The sequence below is a fragment of the Mesoplodon bidens genome (genome assembly GCF_964165515.1).
Source record: "Mesoplodon bidens genome assembly, chromosome: 7".
In the NCBI taxonomy this organism is placed as follows: domain Eukaryota; kingdom Metazoa; phylum Chordata; class Mammalia; order Artiodactyla; family Ziphiidae; genus Mesoplodon; species Mesoplodon bidens.
In genome coordinates, this window is record NC_138164.1 from 101,479,706 (window position 1) to 101,494,066 (window position 14,361).

At 51.6% G+C, this 14,361-nt stretch overlaps 1 protein-coding gene across 1 annotated transcript in view; it reads right to left on the reverse strand.

The window, feature by feature from the left end:
* Positions 1-1,172: 1,172 nt before the first annotated feature.
* The window catches only part of SYT13 (synaptotagmin 13), a gene marked incomplete at both ends in the record, with an annotated part of 36,981 nt that continues 23,792 nt past the window's right edge, over positions 1,173-14,361 (reverse strand). Inside the window, 5 exons of the mRNA XM_081240230.1 lie at positions 1,173-1,477; positions 3,315-3,444; positions 7,676-7,977; positions 9,658-9,792; positions 12,442-12,667. Coding sequence (XP_081096356.1) covers positions 1,173-1,477; positions 3,315-3,444; positions 7,676-7,977; positions 9,658-9,792; positions 12,442-12,667 — 1,098 coding nt within the window. The remainder of the gene's footprint in view (positions 1,478-3,314; positions 3,445-7,675; positions 7,978-9,657; positions 9,793-12,441; positions 12,668-14,361) is intronic.

Sequence of the window (14,361 nt, forward strand, 5' to 3'; positions counted from 1 at the left end):
GAAAGCTAGCTGCTCATAATTTACTAATGAAAGTGATAGGTCCTAAAAACAGAGGGACGGGGGCACATTTGCAAAAGACCTCTTTCCCTTCTCTACCTCCACAGAGCCAGACTAAACTAATATGTGCCCCAAACTGAATTCCTCCTCAAGTGGCTGGTATACTGAGAAGGGATGCGTTTGACTCAGAGGGTCACTTTGGTGATGCTGGTGGACATGACAACCAGCATCCAATAACTCACGGGAGATCCCACCTCTTCCTGGTCAGGGAAGATCTCCCCAAATATAATATAAACTGATTTTGAGATGAAACCATACAATTATTCAATAGAAAGCACAAAATTCAGTCCAAGAGCAGGATCTGAAAAGCACAGGTGAAAACATTAAGAATTCAAAGGATGACATTAAAAATGGAGGCTCCTAAATTTTACACCAACAGTTGAGATGTCCAACCTTGGCACTGTCAGCCCCAGGGTGTTGGGGGCCTGACGAGGACTGTGAAACCCTGTCTGGGATGTTGTAAAAGGAATCTCTCCAAGTGCGGTGCTCCAACCTTCGCATGCAAACTACTCTGTGTTTGTTCAAAAGGCAGCCTCCTGGGGTTCAGCCAGGATTAAGGATTCGGAATGTCTAAAAGAGGGTCTGGGAATCTGCTGGTGATTCTTCACACACTAAGGTTTGAGAACTGCTGGGTTAGTTAGTGCCTTGGGTCAGTAGCACGATTTCATGCTGGCTAAGATTCCATCCGCCCTGACAATCTCTAATGCTTATGAGATGATCCAGGATACATCATTTCTGTCATCCTTTTTGACACACTTTTTTTTTAAAAAGCCACATTCCTTGCATCCATTGTTCCCCAGATGAAGCTTTCTCTGCAACTGGCCTGACCCCCACTGCAAAAGCTGCACACAGACCGTATATGATAAACATCTCTTCCATAACACAAGTAAGCAAAACGCATTCCTCCTGACCCAAATGTCCCGTCTCCGCCCTGCCCTGCCTTGCTTGTTTTTAAGAGAAACAGGAGTGTGATGGGAGAGGAAGAGGGTCCTGGTCTTCACACACACATCTGTCTTCTGGAGTCAGAATGCGAATGGGGCACAAGAGGAGGTCGTACAGGACAGTGGGGCTGGGAGCGGGCTGTGCCCGAGGAGGGTGGCGGCCTGGGCGGCTGGCTACAGGTGCAGCTGGTGCCACATGGCAATCTGCCGGCGCGGGTTCTTCAACATCTCTTCCCAGTGGCTGCGCTCGGAGCCCGAGGCGTGCAGGCCCAGGCTGCAGCGCCCGAGCGGGCAGCTCTGCCCCTCGGCGCCCTGGCCCAGCACGTCCAGCTCCACACTGGAGGCCCGCAGCAGGTCATCCGGCAGCTCAAACATGATCATCTCATTCCACACGGGGTTGATCTTGTGCTTGGCGCGTTTCGTCTGCTTCTTCTTCAGCTTCCGAGCCTGGTGCTTCAAGGTCACCTTGACAGAGACATCTGGGGAGAAACAGGGGGACAGAGACAGAGAGAAGGGCCGAGAGTGAGCTTCTGGGGTGTGGTGGGGCCTGGGACGATATTCCCTCTTGGGGATGGAGAGACAGGGTCTCTGGCTCAAGATCTGCACTGAGGCACCCTCTCTACCACCTCTCCCCCACTCCATGGGCCATGTATTCATTCAACAGCTATTAAATGCCCACCGTATGGCAGACACTGATCTAGACATGGGGATACGGCAAAAGCTCCTGGCTCAAGTGTGGAGAACAGACCATAGCACGATATATATGGCTGGTCATCAGGTGGCCTATGACTGGGTCACGCTAAGGTACAGCCAGGAAGGTTTGTCATGAACTCTTCTGAGTGCCTTCATGTCCCACATCAGACCAAGCCCAGGATGATGGCTCAGACGTCCTGCAGCTTGATTTTAAACTCAGACCAGAAACACTAGGCCATCCCTATGTCTTCATCCCCTTGGTTCTCCGTCCAAGCGTTTTTGTCTATTCCTAAGATAGTAGGTCTCCTGCTGGTTGGTTGAGTTCTTCTCATCAGTTCTTTTGCAGGTTTTACTTGAGGGTCCCAACCTCATGGGGAGGGTGAGGGCAGCCTGCCTTGACCCCCAGTAGAGCTCTTCACCCCAGGAGACTGGCCAACAGGTCACTAGACAAGCTTTCTCCTAACATCATGAGGCTCAGGACTCAGACTGTGTTTTCATTAGTCAGGGTTTCCGAAGCAAATGTGAGAATCATTGTTACTCTGTATTTATTGCTATAATTATCACTCCCAGGTGGTTAGTTTGTTATTTCAGCAGAGATATTTGAGAGATAAAGTGTTGAGCTGTAATTGTCCTGACAGGAGCTATAAAAATTTAAAAAAAAAAAAAAAAAAAAAAAAGGAGTAGGAGACAAAGTATTGTCTGGAGGGGATGAGGAAATTGCAATGAATTCTGACCTTTGGCTCAGGAATCTGTCAGCCAGACCAACTCTTCTGATTTCATTCGCCAAACATCTCTTGCTCAAAGGTTCTGAATGCAGAGGCAATTCTTTATGTGTTTGCTGCTATAAATATCTATTTATTTATATCCTGCTCTGAGCACTTGGCTCCGGGTCCAGGTATCATAGGGCTGACCAATGTTGCTTTTCTGCTCTGACAAGAGAGGCTGTTTGGTCCTTAAGACTTGGGGCCTGTGCTGGGGTATCCAGAAGGAAACGCCAAGGCTTCCAGAGTACGGAGGAGATGTTTATTTGGGTACATGCACAGACGCCTCCTTAGCCTGTGCACCCACACGCCGCCTGCTGTCACCCACGCTCAGCTGGTGTGGGGATGGCAGGCTGGCAAAGGCTGGGAAGAGAGGGGAGCCTAGGGTGGGTGTGGGGAGTAGAGTGATGGCTAGCTGAGACTGGGGAAGGAGCACCCTGGCTTCCTGACACCTGCCTGCCAGCCAGGTCTGGTTGACGAGGGCTGGGCTAAGTTTTCCCTACAGCCCAGACACTCCACTCCCTGGCTACAGTCTGATCCCTGGCTTCCTATGACCCATGGGTAAGGCTGATTCTTCTCGTGATGGATCTACAATGTAGGGAGCCCCAGGTAGCTCATTCTTGGGCCCCAGTGGGTGGGACTGGCCCAGGAGTGAATGCATGTGGATTTAGAGAAGTGAGTGTGTCCTTCCAAACTGGTTGGTATGTTTGGGGTGGAGGACACAGCTGAGGCTGACTCCACAAACGTACTCACGTTCCACATCCCTGCTCACCTGTGCCCACTGCCTCCCAGGTGCCACCCGCCTCTGCACATATTCCTCCCAGTGGGAGGGGCCCTAGCTCCCCTCTCACACCTCACTCACCCTTCCCCAGGAGCTCCTTGGACTGATTAGCGTGGAGGTTCTTGGCCTTAATCAGCACCAGTAGGAGGCGGTTGGCAGCCGGGAGGTAGCTGATGGAGAGAAGGACCTCTCCCGTTCCTGCAGACGGCGCCTGAAACAGAAGAGGGGATGCAGGAGGTGAGTCTCATTTAGGGATGCCTTCCGACCCCCTCACCATCGCTGAGGCTGGGATCACACTAGCCTTGTATCCAACGGGCATCCTAGAAACCATTTACCCATCAGTACTGCTTTCTCCACCCTCGCAGAAGGGAGGAAGGCACAGAGGAATTCTGTGTAGCATGTGTTTCAATACAAGTTTTTTTCATTTGCCACAAAACGTGCTTTTCCAAATAGTTTATATTCAAATCCAACATATAAAACAGATCAAAGAGATGCCATTCAGGATGTGGCAGGGCCAGAGGGCCTGGATGCCCTCTCACCTCCATCACCCCCGCCCCCGGCTCCTGGGGCGTCTGTATAGAGCCCTAGGGTTCTAGGGAACAGAGTTTGAGAACTACTGCATTGACTGATCAGGTCCCTGGGGCAGCGGGCTGCTGTAAGACATTACTCTGCTTGAAAAAAATAATCCTTTCCAGGCCCTGCAGGGCTGAGAGAGTCAATAATGCGATGTACAAATGCTGAGCAGGGCCTGGCTTGGTCAACAGAATGGCCAACCATGTCAACAAGAGACCGGGCATATGAGGGGAGGTACCACACCAGAGACTCTGGCAGTAACTGTGATTTGCAGGAGGTACCGATGCCTCCGGGAAGCATCCAGCACATCCATCCCCCATCTGCAGCTTTACAGAGTGTCTCCACTGAAATTCCTACAAGAGTTTGCTTGGAATTTCAACAAATCCATTGAGGGACAAAACGAGTGAAAGAGACACCACAGGAGGCAGGTCACAGCCCAAGGGTAGTGCTAAGAGTATAGACTCTAGAATTGATTGTCTGGTTTCAGTTCCCATCTTACCATTTACTAGGTGTGTGACCTTAGGCAAGTTATTTCTCTTTCCAAAACCTCCATTTCCTCATCTGTAAAATGGGAACAAAAATATCTCCACCCAATGGGGTTGTGAAAATTAAATGAGTAATTATTTAACGGCTTAGAACAGTGCCTGGCACACACGACAGCATCTGTCCCCTTGCTTTGATGATTAGCATTAGTTATCAAGGAAGGACAGTTACTACTTCTTAAGATGATTAAGTGGGAACATTGTTTCTGGGTGAATGGGAGCCAGTCTGTGTTTAGGGAGTGAAGCTGGATGGAGTAGCTGGCCAGCCCTCTGGCAGGGTCACACCTTTCATCCAGGAGACATGTCTTCAATAGGACCGGAACACTTCAACTAGCCCTGAGTGGCTAGTCATGTGATGGAATGATTCTGGGAGATGCCAGGAATTTGGAAGTGGCATTAAGGGTAGCAGCTAACATTACACACTCTATGCTGGGTGCAATTACAGTATCTATCCCCCGAGCCTTCATCTCCACAAAGCCATCCCCAGCACCTAGCACACAGCTGACACACAATACATATTTGTGAGAAGGAAGGGTGAGACATCCCGTTTAATCTTGACAACAAGGGTAAGCGGGATGCTGACGTGGTTCCCATTTTAAGCATAAGACCCTGATGCTCAGAGAGGGCACTTCACCACCTGAGGTCATGTAGCCAGTAAGTAGCAAAACTGAGCCTTGAATGGGGGTCTGGTCTGATCGCAAAGCCCCAGTCCTAAACCCGTGGTCCTCCAGCATCCTCGGTGGACAGACCTCTCATTTCACGTGAAAGGAACTGAGTTCAGGCATGTGTACTGAGGAGTGGCAGCTGAGCTGGGATGGGCACCAGCCTCCTGCTTCAAGATCACTCATTGGAGGTCCACAGTTGTTGGCCTGGGCTGTGGCCACAGGGTGACCAAGTGAGAGAAGCCTGGACCCATCAGCCCGTGAAGGGCTCATCACCTCTGCCTAGGGAGCCAAGAGCCCCAGATGAGCCCAGCTGGCTGTGCCACAGCTGGAGAATTTTAACAGCCTCTGCCCCCTCGGCTGTGCTGACAAAAGTCCTGCTGACAAAAATAACCCTCTTTCCTTCTCCATCTTTTCTCTGTTGTTTCCTGCACCCACCACCCCTGCATCTTTCTCTTGGGCTCTCAATGAAGCATTCCAGCTGCCCTTGGAGTGGGTCACTCTGTGGTCCCTGGTGATGCACATGACACTGTTGGCTGAGTGTCTTCCGGTGACAACTGGGGCACTGCTGGTACCTCCCTTAACCCATTCTGACCAAGAGAAGAAAAACATGTGGGCTACAGCAGCTGATGGCTCCACCCACCTTGTTCACATCAGCTCGCACCCTCCAGCTAGTGGGGGCAAGGGGCTCCCTAGCCCGGCCTTCGGGGCTCTCTCATACCCTGGGAGCCCCGTCTCAGACTTCTGACTCCACGCTGCCCTCTGAGATTGTCCACATTCGTGGCAAGCCGGCCAGCGGTCCAAGTGGATGTGCGAGTATATTTGCGGAACAGTGACAGCTACAATGAGTGTGACGATTATTAAGATGGATGACCCGCGAGGGCAGGTCTTTTGTCGTCATCACTGCTGTGTCCCCAGCTCCTGGCACTGCGCCTGGCGCATGGTGGGAACCGGGCAAGGTATTTGTGGAATGAATGAATAACTTTTGTTCTTCTAGGGGAAAGGTTGGAAACAGGTTAGGTGCCTGGGGTTTCTGCCCAGATAGGCTGCATTTCTACCATTTTGGAGCAGCACGAAACTCTCCAAAGCCCTGGGGTGGAGCCTCTCCATCTCCTGAGGAAGCTGGTTTACCAGCTGAATAAACCAAAGTGTCGGGTTCCTCTTCCCTGGGGGGGGCCCAGGCTGTGATTCCACACAAGTTCCAAATCACACACTAATTAGAGAGTGTGCTTGGGAACAGCCTGGGTCCAGCTGAGAGTGGCTGTCAGTGTTTATCAATTTTCTGAGGCTGGGAAAGAGAGGAAGATAAGGCGAAGAAGATATCATAGCAAAAAGTGGAGCAGGTGGGGAGTGAAAGCGTACTCCCCCCTCCCTCAGAGTTCATCAGGAAAGGCACCTGCTGACTGCGTCTCGTGCATTGTCGGGCGCTTACATCCCACAGCGGCAGGGGGACGACCCAGGATTTACAACCAGACTGACCTGGCCTCAAGGCCGAGCTTGCCAGGTCCCAGGTGGGCGACCCCACGCGGGTCACTGAGCTACTTTAAGCCTCAGTTCTCTTGCCTGTAAACGCCATAGTCCTGGTGTCACTTCCACCTGGTTGATTAGGGACAGAATTTTGGTGAAGTTCGAAGCATAGCAACTGATAGATGGTAAAGTAAAAGCTCAAAAAGTAGTGTCTTTGTTAGTATTTTTATTACTCCAGCATGGGAGTCAGCAAACTTTTTCTGATTAGATAGTAACTCTTTTAGGCTTTGTAGGCTATACAGTCTCCAGATAAGGCACTGACCAGCTGGTTGAGAGACTGGTCATCCAGAAGTCTCCCTCTAGGCACCATCATGGCAGACCCTTGGATGAGGCCTGGACGTGGGGGCCTAAATAGCCACACACTGTCCTGCAGCCCTGACCTTCCCTGACCCCCCTCACTGTCCTGGCCTGTGGGGAATGATGGTTTGCCCTCCAAGGAGCCTCTCTCTGAACAGCGAGGCATCTCAGCAGACTCTTGTTTCCCACTCATGGCTTCTGCAGCAGCAGAGGGGTGGGGAGAGCCATCCCAGGCTATAACCAACACCCCCTAGCCCTGGTCACTCCTTCAAAGCCCAGCACAAGCACCACTGCACACCAGGCCTCCTAGAACTCCCCGTCAGAGCGCTTCAGTTAGGCCCCTCTTAGATGTCTTATGTCAGATATCATCATCATCATAGCCATCATCACTGTCATCATCATCTGTTCCAACTTCTCCCTCTGGCCTGTACTTCCTACGAGTAGAGGGGCTCTGCCCGGCGCTCCTCTCCCCTGCACTGCCTGGCCCACACTAGGTGCATGGGGAGTATGAATGGTTTTAAATGGGGATAATATTGCTAGCACCAGAGCCAATTCACTCGCAATGCTATGTTTTCCATGATGGCGAGGCCAGGGGTGGGTGTGTGCATGGCAAGCTAGAAGCAAAACTAGACACCAGGAATCCCCAGTCCTGAGCTATCAGTCTGCTCCAGCCCTCCACCCTATTCAAGACTCCACCTTACTTTGATATCCCGCCTCCCTCTCCAGACCCCCTCCCCTAGCCTGGGAAGTTCTCCGAAGTTTGTTCCATGAGCACTGGCCCAGTCCTGCATCCCATGCGCCACTAACAGGTTTTACCTTTCCCGGGGAGAGGCAACCCTACCTTAACTGAAGTCTTCAGCTCGCCCCACTGGGCGGCCCCTAGAGGCACCGACACCCCGTCCAGGCCCAGGCGCAGCTCCCCAGCCACACTGTGGCGAGAGAAGCGGTCGCAGGTCCTCAGGGTCAGTGTCAGGGTCGCCGTGGGGAGCTCCCCCTCCGCCAGGGGGAGCACAAGGCCTTCCTCCCACGTGGTGTGCAGCTGCCGCTTCTTCAGGGCCGTCTGGGCCTCCACGGAGCCCATCGTGTTGGCCACGCTGCCCTGGATATAGCAGTCACAGCCTCCATCATGGTCACTGGTCACAGCTGTAGCCGGGGAGAAAGCAGCCAGATGTAGGGCTTGTTGAGGACCAGGGGAAGGGAGAAGTAGGGCCCTGCTGTGAGTTGCAGAATCCGGCTTAGTCGTCATGACCTTGGGTGTCTGAAAGACCCCCCCGGGGCTGACGACACTGGCTTCCTGGAATCGCCTTTCAGTAAGACATTTAGAAATCGGAGATCCTCCTCATGACTCTGAGATTTCCCCAAGGCGCCAGGGATTTTCATTAGTCTTGCTGCTGATTCCATAATTCGTTTGCTCTCTACATTAAATGTTTACCACACAACTACCTGTGATATAAATCGCTTGGCCGCTACCTCATGACTGCTGTTTTGCATTCTGAACTTTGGTGTTTTTAAGGCTTCCCCGTGGTGTGGAAATTTGCACCTGTGGAGCTTTTTTTTTTTTTTTTTTTTTGCTGTACGCGGGCCTCTCACTGCTGTGGCCTCTCCCGTTGCGGAGCACAGGCTCCGGACACACAGGCTCCGCGGCCATGGCTCGCGGGCCCAGCCGCTCCGCGGCATGTGGGATCTTCCGGGATAGGGGCACGAACCCGTGTCCCCTGCATCGGCAGGCGGACTCTCAACCACTGCGCCACCAGGGAAGCCCTACCTGTGGAGCTTTTATGACTGGTTCCTCAATGACAATTTGAGAAGTGGTAGCTGGCGTTACCCAGGCAGAGAAGATGAAGAACTGAGGCCATGTGTCCTAATAGAAAGAGCCCTGCACTGAGCTTCAAGGGAACTGGGCTTCGTCCCGGCTCTGGCACCAGTTAGTTGGAGTGATCTTAGACAAGTCACCTGATGTTCCTAGACTTCAGTTTCCGAACTGTAAAATGGGACTACTGTGAAGCCCAAATATAAGAAAGTGTATGAAACACTAAAAAAAAATCTTAAAAGAAGTAAAGATGAAAACCACTCCCTCAAAAAAATAAAATTAAGTACAAAAGTCCAATTTATCCTGTCCCCAGCTTCTAGCTTCCAGGAACCACAGAGTAGTGCATTTTTAGCCCCAATTCCTTTGCAAAGTCTTAGCTTTGTTTGCTGATGGTAAAGTGGATTGTCAGGGTAGGGAGACCAGGGACATCCTGACCCTGTAGGAAAGACTACCTGGTTCTAGGACTACAAAAGCTTTGCTGACCATTCAGAATACCCTCTGTGTCTAGCACAGGCCCTGTCCAATGTCAAAGGCATCTATGGCAGAGACGACTAGCTGTTCACCAAAACCCATTCCTTCTTTTAACTGGGCACCTGCTAAGCCACATTTCCCAGCGTCCTTTGCAGTCAGTGGTCATGTGACCAAGTTCCAGCCAATGGGAAGTGAGCAGGCGTGATGCATGCCTTACGTAGGATACAGCTTTTAAGGAACAGTTGTGCCCTCTCCCTGTTCTCCCCATCCTTCCACCTGCTAGATACACATGACAAGGAGGCCTCAGTGGAAGAAGCCTGGTCCCTGAATCACTATTTGGAGGAAAGATGTCCACCAACCAGGCATCTCCACTTTGGACTGGTATATGAGAGAGAGGAAAAACCCCTGTGTGCCTGAGCATCACACACGTCAGGGTCTTGTTTGTTACAGAGTGCTAATCTAGTACCCAGTGCTACCTCCAGCCACAGATGCTCTGGGGAGGCAAGCACACAGAAGGCCGTGAAAGTCAGCTAAGAACATACCTTCCAGGTGAGTCACAAATAGTTCAGCCTTTTGCTTGTCGTAGTCCAGACAGTAGTGAAGTTTGGGAGCTTGGTTCCATCTGGCAGCCTTCTCTGGGTTCCAAGTCTCCATGACACAGACGTCCTCCACCACACCTGTTAAGAAGGTAAAGCCATTACTCCCACCCACGCTGGGGTCCTGTTTTCCAGATCATGCCTTTTCCACCTCTGCCACAAATCCAAACCCAAAGCTTCCTAACCAGGTGCAAAATCATGGTGGCTGCACCAAGGAACCACCTGTGGTCCCGGGCATTACCTTTCAAGGGACCATCACAGCCCAGTGGGCAAGACATGGGCTTTGGCGTCAGACATGAGCTGTTACATAATAGTTATGTGACCCTGGACAAGTTACTTGACTCCTTTGAACCTCAGTTTCCTCATCTTTACAATGGGAATGATAGCGGTTCCTTCTTCCTGGAGTTCCTGTGAGCATTAAATGAAATAACGTGAGAAAAGTATTTAACCCAGGGCCTGGCCCCTGGTGAGCTTTCAGTAGGAAACTGTCACAGACTGTGTGGTCCTGATCATCCTGTTTTAAGCAAATCATTCCCCAGCCCATCTCCAGCTCCATCTCTCTCACAGAGTCCAATCCCTGCTCCCCAGGAGTTCCTGGCTGGAAATAAATGTCAGAGAATTAGTCAGGCGGGAGTAGATACTGGAGGGCAAGCTTGGAGATAGTGGATTTGACTTTAGAGCATGTTCAGTAAATACTTGCTGAATGAATGAATTTAATTCAGAAGTTCTGAAAACTACAAATATTGCTCACTCTGCCCCTCGCTTGGACAGGAGCCAAACATCTGGAAGATTCTCATTAGTCAAGCATAATGAGAATGAAAGGATCCAGCAGCTGAGGAGACTCCACTTGTAGCAAATTGGAATTTAAATTTTTTTTTGATTTTCAGGACTAATCCAAAGGGCAGAAATATAAAGGAGTATTTAATTTCCAAAATGGTTCATTATTGGGTTCCTGCAAGTAGTGAAGAATCTCCCTGGTGCGTCTAAGCAAGGAATGGGTTGACCAGGATGTGAGCAGCAATGTGTAAGCCCAAACAAACACCCACCCAGGACCCGGGTGGCTTCCAAGGGCAGCACATGGACAGTGTCAGAGCGGGCTTGCCTGGCACCCAGAGCTCTCGGGTCTCAGACTGCTTCAGCCTTCAAAATCAAAACCAAACCGAGACCAAACCAAACCCAGCACCCCTGGGAAATGCAGAAGCAGATTCAGCTTCAAAAATCAGGACCCCGTATATGTATAACTGATTCACTTTGCTGTACAGCAGGAAGTAACACAACATTGTAAATCAACTATACTTCCATAAAAATTAAAAAAAAAAAAAAAAGAATCGGGACCCTGAGCTCTAAAAGGGGCTGATGAGGATCATTGATGATGGGAGTAGACTGAGCTGAGCACATCATGGGGACAGTGTCTAATCTGGCACCCTCTCCCTCTGCACACCCTGGCCTCTGGTCAGTATTTGCTGAACCAATCAGCTCTTAGATTTCAGCGGAATCAGAACTTGGTTGTTGCCTTCTGTGGTGGGGAAAGGAATGAGGAACCAGAAAGAGAAAACAAAAATGGATGTGTTCTGAATTCTTCAAAGTTTCAGACTCTGAAGTACTCTGATGCTGTCCTTGGTGGAGAGTGTCCAAGCCTGGCTTCATCCCAGCCTTGAGAAGTCTGGGGCTCCCAAGAAAGAGGAGCCCTCCTGTGATTCTGCTTCTGATTCTGATTACCACTCCCAAGGGGCCTCATGCAAATTAGTCCCCACCCTCCAAGCTTAAGCTCCCAAGGCCTCAATGGGTTTATTTTAATTTAAAATGTGAGCTGACAAACCTGAAGGCTAAAAGCCAACCAGGATTCGTTCCTCCCACCAGCACTACCTGTATTTGTTCTTGACGAAATGCCAGCGTAATCACTGTGGTTCTGGGCTGGGTTGGTGGGGGGCACCTGTTCACTGGCCAGCGTGGTGCTGGACCCAGGCTGGAAGATGCCTTAGGAGCCAGTTACGCTGCTTCTGTTTGCACCATCTCCCTCTCCAACCACACAAAACAAAACCCCAAACCATGTAACAATCCATTCTCCTGGCTGGATTTACTGTCTCCTTATAAACGTCTGCATGCTCCCTTGGTGTAGGCACTGTCTCTGCCTCCATATCTGCCCCAGCGTCCAGCCTAGCACTGTACACAGAAAGGTGTTATATTCTTGATGTTGATGCTGATGAGGAGGAGAATAGAAACAATAATAATGATGATGTTTTGATTACATCCTTGGGCCAGGCTCTGAGTTAAACACTTTCTATGCATTATTATCTTTACACTTTACAACAACCCTACTGGGCAGGTGATAGTATGATCCCATTTTATATACGAGGAAATTGAGGCCCCCAAAAGATTAGCAACGTGACCAGGGTCCCACAGTGGGTATATAAAAGGGGAGAGATTAAACCCATGACTCTGAAGCCCGTCGTTTGACCACAGCTCTTTATCCCCTCTCTATAGTGGTGCCCACGTCTTGAAAGGGACTCTCTATTTCCCAGTGGAAAGTTGGAGGCCTTGGGGAGACGCAATGTGGGAACATGCAGGGAATAAAGGGCTAAAGGGCTGTAATTCCAGGGTGCTGTGCCCACTGCTTGCCCAGCGTCCAATGCCGCGGACACTGGGGCTGGCCATGCCCGCCATCTACAGAGATGCTTTCACCCCTCGCCGAGTACTGCCCACGGAAGAGTGAGGGGCCAAGAGCCCTACCATTCTGAGGAAGGACGAACAGCTCCTCTGTGACCTGCCTCTTGAGGCGGCTGTCATTCGGGGCCTGGGGGCTGGCAGGTGCGGCGGGCTCCGCTGTGGTCCTCAGCGTGTAGTCAGCGTAGTTGATGACCTCGGGGGCCGTCACAGCCGGCCTGGGGCCGTAGATATCTGGGAACTTGAGGAGGGCTCGGGGCTGAACGGGCTCGGTGGACTTTTTGACGTTGAACTGCACACACAAATCACTCTGATTAGTCCACGAGAGGATCTCCTGCCTGTTCCCACCCCCAGAAATGACAGTAGATGACCTGAGCTTTCAGGGGAGGCAGGGGGAGCGCTGTGGTTCCTTTCCGCTCTGAGGACCATGACTTGGGAAGGCAAAATGTCATCTCCAAGCGCAGCAGAACCCCCAGCATCATGAATCATGCCAGGGCCTGCTGAGATGTCAACACTGTTCGTCCATCCCCCACGCATCCACCCCCTGTGCAGCCTACAACTGTGCCCCAGGCCTGTCACGGTGGCCTTCCCTCCACTGCTCTCATCTGTGCCACCTGCCTCTTTGTTTTCTCTCCTCCTAGTCTTTCTCTCTTATTCCTCCTCCCCCTCCCCTTCCCCACCCCATGGCTCAGAAATGTCTGTGGTCCCACAGACATTTACAAGACATCCAAACTCCTTGCAGCGACCTATAAGTGCTTGCCCAGCCTGGCCCTGCTCATCTTTCTGACATTGCCCCCAGACCCCTTTCCAGCCACTGAGCAACCTGCTTCTCAAACAGGCAGAACTCTTTCGGGGTCTGGCTTCTGGCCCCCGACTCCTCCCCGCAAACCACTCACCCCTACCTCCACCAGCTCTAAATTAAGTCCCTCCTCCAAGCCTGTCCCTCCTTATCACCACATCTAGCGCTTTGCTTTACAGCATCTCTCTCCCCCTGTATTGTTTTCACCATAGCCTGGCCTGTTTGTGGTCAGTCTCTCCCACTAGTATGTGAGCTCCATAAGCACAGGGATTATGTCTTGCCTTGCTCCTGCAGTGTCTGCTCACAGGGAGCACACAATACATACTTGTGCCTAGGGCTGCCATGTTCAGTTGTGTGTTCTGTGCACTGCACAAAGATGTCTGGATGAGGAGCAAGTGGGGGCTGAAATGCAATTTGTGCACCCCTTGCCCAGCTATGTGCCCTGGGGTAGGGCTGAGTCCACCTGGAGGAAAGCGCACCTTTTCTTTACACAAAGACCCCCCCTGCTTGTCAAGTCTTAAGTGAGCAAGGCTGCCTCATACAGGAGTGGAATCTCCTCTCTTTGCCTCCACTGGGGACTGAGATTTCTCCTACTTGAGGGATTCAAAGTTATTTAACAGGCAGCAATACTGAGGACCGGCCCTGCCCCCAGGAAATTGAGGGTGGACGACCAGATCTAGAGCTTGAGTTGCTGGCACACTGGGTGGGCAGCCCACAAAACGTCCCTCAGTTTGAGGCAGGTAACAACCCACAGCAGAGCCCCCAAGGAGCTGCCTGCCCTCCATGCTGTCCTCCTGCCCCTCCCCGCTCTGCGGCCGTTGGAGGGGCTGGCCAGGCGTCAAGGCTGCTCTACCCAGTGGCAGGAGTGACTGAGAGGCTGGGAAGAGTGTGCAGTCCTGGAGGGGGGCGGTGGTTACACTGTTTCAAAGTTCAGGTTTAGTGTGTTTGCACTCTGTACATTTCACTGCCCCAGGACAACTCCTGGACATGCTTCCCTGGTTGAGACTCTGTCCCCAGCCGTTCCTGAAGGAGGCTGGAACTTGATGACGGGAGCATTCCTAACTATCCTCATTGACTGGACAATGAACGGAGAGTCCATGAGAAGGTGCGAAAGGGGTGAGAAGCACGAGCCAGCCTCTCCTGAACACCCACTTCCTGCGGGCACCCTGAGGGCTGCAGCCCCTGCA